This window comes from Nestor notabilis, unplaced genomic scaffold, assembly GCF_000696875.1.
Source record: "Nestor notabilis isolate BGI_N333 unplaced genomic scaffold, ASM69687v1 scaffold30689, whole genome shotgun sequence".
NCBI classification, from domain to species: Eukaryota; Metazoa; Chordata; class Aves; order Psittaciformes; family Psittacidae; genus Nestor; species Nestor notabilis.
In genome coordinates, this window is record NW_009942899.1 from 691 (window position 1) to 4661 (window position 3971).

At 58.7% G+C, this 3971-nt stretch overlaps 1 protein-coding gene across 1 annotated transcript in view; it reads right to left on the reverse strand.

The window, feature by feature from the left end:
• Nucleotides 1–597, reverse strand: part of LOC104411253 (ras-related protein Rab-39B-like) — a gene marked incomplete at its 3' end in the record, with an annotated part of 1281 nt that extends 684 nt beyond the window's left edge. Inside the window, exon 1 of the mRNA XM_010021632.1 lies at nucleotides 383–597. Within this exon, the coding sequence (XP_010019934.1) occupies nucleotides 383–597 (215 nt within the window). The remainder of the gene's footprint in view (nucleotides 1–382) is intronic.
• Nucleotides 598–3971: the final 3374 nt, after the last annotated feature.

The window sequence follows — 3971 nt, forward strand, 5'->3', positions numbered from 1 at the left end:
CCTGGGCCTCCCCCACCCCCTGCAGCCATGGTCCTGGTGCTCTCCCATCCCCTGCAGCCACGGTCCTGGTGCTGTCCCATCAACTCCAGCCATGTTCCTGGTGCTCTCCTATCCCTTACATCCATGTCTCTTGAGCTTGCCCATCCCCTGATGAGGCAAAGGGGTGCTTGGGGGGTCCTGTACCCCTTTTAGAGCTGGATCAAGGGCTTTCAAAGCGACTCCAAGGCCTCCTTTCCTTCGGGACACCCTTGGCTTTGGCTCATCTGGGCCCCTGCGGCCTGCCCAGGTGTTGTGGTTCCCCCTCCAGCAAAGGGACACCCTCCCTGTGGCTGGGCTCACAGCACCCTAAATCCTGGGGCCCCATGGCCGAAGCAGGACTCACCTGAACCTCTCCTGCCCAGCCGTGTCCCAGAACTGCAGCTTCACCCTCAGCCCCGGCTCCAGCTCCACAAACTGGACGTAGAAATCCACCCCGACTGTCTGGTTGATGGCATCCAGGAAGAGGCCCTCCGTGTAGCGCCGCAGCAGCGAGGACTTGCCCACCGTGGAGTCCCCCAACATGATCACCCGGAACTGGAACTGCCACCGCGGCTCCATCGGCACCTCCAGCCCCACGCCGGCAGCGGGTGCAGGCAAAATCCACCCAGGAGGCGTTCCCGGCCTGACATGGGTGGCCCCTTTGGAGCCCCTTTTATCCTGGCTCCATCCACATGGATTCACCCAGGGGGGAGCCTGGTCCTGTTTTTCCTGTTGAGTGACAGACATTGAGGGGGTGACACTTCACCAGCGACACCCCCGAAGCAGAGCATCCCCCATGGCTCAGCCTGGAGAAGAGAAGGCTCCTGAAGGGGAGACCTTAGAGCAGCTCCAGTGCCTAAAGGGGCTACAGGAAACCTGGAGAGGGGCTTTGGACAAGGGATGGAGGGACAGGACAAGGGCAATGGCTTGAACCTGCCAGAGAGGAGACTGAGATGAGCTCTGAGGCAGAAGCTCTTCCCTGTGAGGGTGCTGAGGCGCTGGCACAGAGTGCCCAGAGAAGCTGTGGCTGCCCCATCCCTGGCAGTGTTCAAGGCCAGCTTGGACACAGGGGCTTGGAGCAACCTGCTCTAGTGGAAGGTGTCCCTGCCCGTGGCAGGGGTTGGAGCTGGAGGAGATTTAAGGTCCTTTCCACCATAACCCAGGCTCTGACTGTGCCACGGGTTGAGTCTTGGTGTGTCCCAGCGCTCAGAGCAGCCTTTATTTAGTGTGGAAAAGCCTCGTTTATTAAACCCACTCCTGTAGGGAAGTGTCAGTTATTCAAAGCTCCAAAATTAAGGCTTTAAACAACCCTTGCAGGGACACAGCCCCAGGGCTGGGTGCTGGGCACAGCACAGGGAGGTTTGGGGGTCACCTCAGCACCCTGACAGCCCCTTCCCTTGGGGAGTTCTGGGTCCCAGCTCCTGTTCAGTGTCCCCCAGCTAGACCTGTGGGGTGCCACAGAGGCTCTGGGGTCCCTCCATCCCCTGACAACCCAGAGTGGAGCAGGGATGGGGCAGCACCCATGGGTGGGTGTTGATGGGGCTGTATTTGTGTCCTTGTCCCCATCTCACCTGAACCTCTCCTGCCCCAGAGCTGCAGCTTGTCCCTTGTTCCCCCCCTGCAGCACCTTCCCTGGGGACAGAGACAGCTCCAGCCTCACAGTCACCCGGATGGACAATCCAACTGTCCCCAGAAGCCACCAGGTCCCTCCTTGTCCTCAGGATGGTGCCTGGTGCCATCACAGGCCAGCTCTGTAGGTGTAGGAACTCACTGCAGAGGGGCTGGTGCTCCCAAGGAACCAAAATCCCAGGAGAACTGGAGGGAAAGGGGCTCTCGTGTCCCCCTGTGAGGGCTGCATGGAGATGGGGAATAACTCACTCCCTCCAACAGCTCTGGGGCTCCTCACCCCCTTTGTTCTCTATCCTAAGAGAACGGGTTAACTTGGTCACCAGGGCTCCAGCCGATGTTGGCAACGTTGGAAGGTGTCACCTTTGTCCCTGCAGGAGCCATTCCAGGCACCTCCATGTCCAGCCACCAACAGGAACCCACCTCGAAGGATCAGGTGGAAGAAACCACTGGGATTTAGGGCTCATCCCAGCAGGATGCAGGTGCCCCAGGCACAGGCACCAGCACAGCCCCACGCATCCCAAGCCCCAGCACAGGGGACACAGCCTGAGTTTCAAGTGATAGTGTTTATTCACCCTCCAACATTCCATACCCAGACCCTCCTCCAAGCTCTTCTCCTTGGAAACTCCACAGTCCTTCCACACAGGGTTGCAGCAGGAGTCAAATAAGGTCCCTCCTGCCGAGGTGCAGTGAATGGAGCTCAGGAAGGAACCAGGATGTGGCTATGCAGAACTCCTGCACTGCCAGCCTCGGGGACCAGCTCACCTCAGCTCCGGGCAGACCTGAGGAGGGGGTAACAGGTAACTCAGGTCAGTGAAGGGCAGCAGCTCCAGATGTCACACAATTCCCATCTATCCCCTCTGCCCACGCTGGGTTTGGCTCCTTCATGCCTGGCCTCAGCCCCATATCCGCAGGACTCATCCAGCAGTCTCCAAAGGAAGGATCATCACAGACCAGGCTGTACCCAGAGGGCTGCCCGCTTAAAACCCTCGCTCCTGAAGCCCGTCATTCCCAGATGAAGGACTGGCCACTTCCAGCACAGGCAGCTTGAACCATCCCTTCCTCCCCCAGGACTGGCAAGATCCCACTCAACCCACCAGGAATTACCCACTCGGGACACTCACCCAATTCCATGTCAGCTTTCCATGATCCAGGCCCTAACAAGGGCCGGATGGGGGCTCAGCAGCTCTTCTCCACCAAGTAATTCCTGAAACACCAGCCCCAGGCGAGGATCTGAAGCCGGTGGGTTGCTGTACACCAGGAACTGCTGCATCAGATCCAGCCCAGGTAAACCCCAGCCTGCAAATCCTCAAGCTGTGCCCAACGTTTATCCATGCTCACTCCCACCCCAGCCTTCCCAAAGGAACACCAGCAGGGGCTGTCTTCCGACCGGCCCCTCTCCCTGCAGCACTGCACCAGCAGAGGCTGAGACTAGTCTGAATGTTGCTTTTCCTCCTTTTTCGACCATGAGACCGGTATTCAGATCTGATGGGAAAGGGATCTGGAGGGATGGGAAGGAGCTCGGAATGAGGGCCTCACATTCTCACCTCAGCTCTACCTGCAGGCAGGTCATGGCCATCGTCTCAGCAACCCAACGACCCTGGAAGACCCACAAGACCCCCCAAAATCAGGAGCAGGCTGCAGACTGATGGGTACATCCCACTGATACACCACACAGAAACCCCCCAACCTCCTGGAAGTCTATAGGAGGGGCGAGTGACAGCAACAGGCAGGAGAGGCCCAGCAGTCAAAGACCTTCCATTGCTCTGGCATGTTGTTGGAGACCTGCAGCTATTGTACAGAGCCACAGCTCTTGGATGAACATGCACCGGCAGCACCGAGCTCCCAGCAAAGGCTGGCAATGGCTCAGAGCAGCAGCAGGAGTGACCCACCACGTCTGGTTCCTGGTTCTGCCACAGTAATGCCAGGGAGAGAGGTCCCTTTATCCCATCCATGCATGACATGGGCAGAGCAAGAAACAAAGGGAGTCCACAGCTTTTCATGCCTGATACTAGGAACAGGGAATCCCTGTCTGCAGGGGCTAAGCCCAAGCATGAGCTTGTGGAGGATCCACAGCCCCTGGAGCGAGCCCCACGCTGGCACTACCTGCTGCTCAGGCCAAGGGAGGCCATGAAGGCAACCACATTCCCAGCAGAAGGGGAGCCTCCAGAGCCTGGATCACACATCTCACCTGTCCAACGCTGAGCCCGGCACCAACCATCCCATGCCCTGGGATCACCTTCCATGCTGGGATGCTGCTGGGGAAGAAGAGAGTCTTGAGCATCACAAAGATGACAGAGGGACCTTAAAGCTCCTCCAGCTCCAGC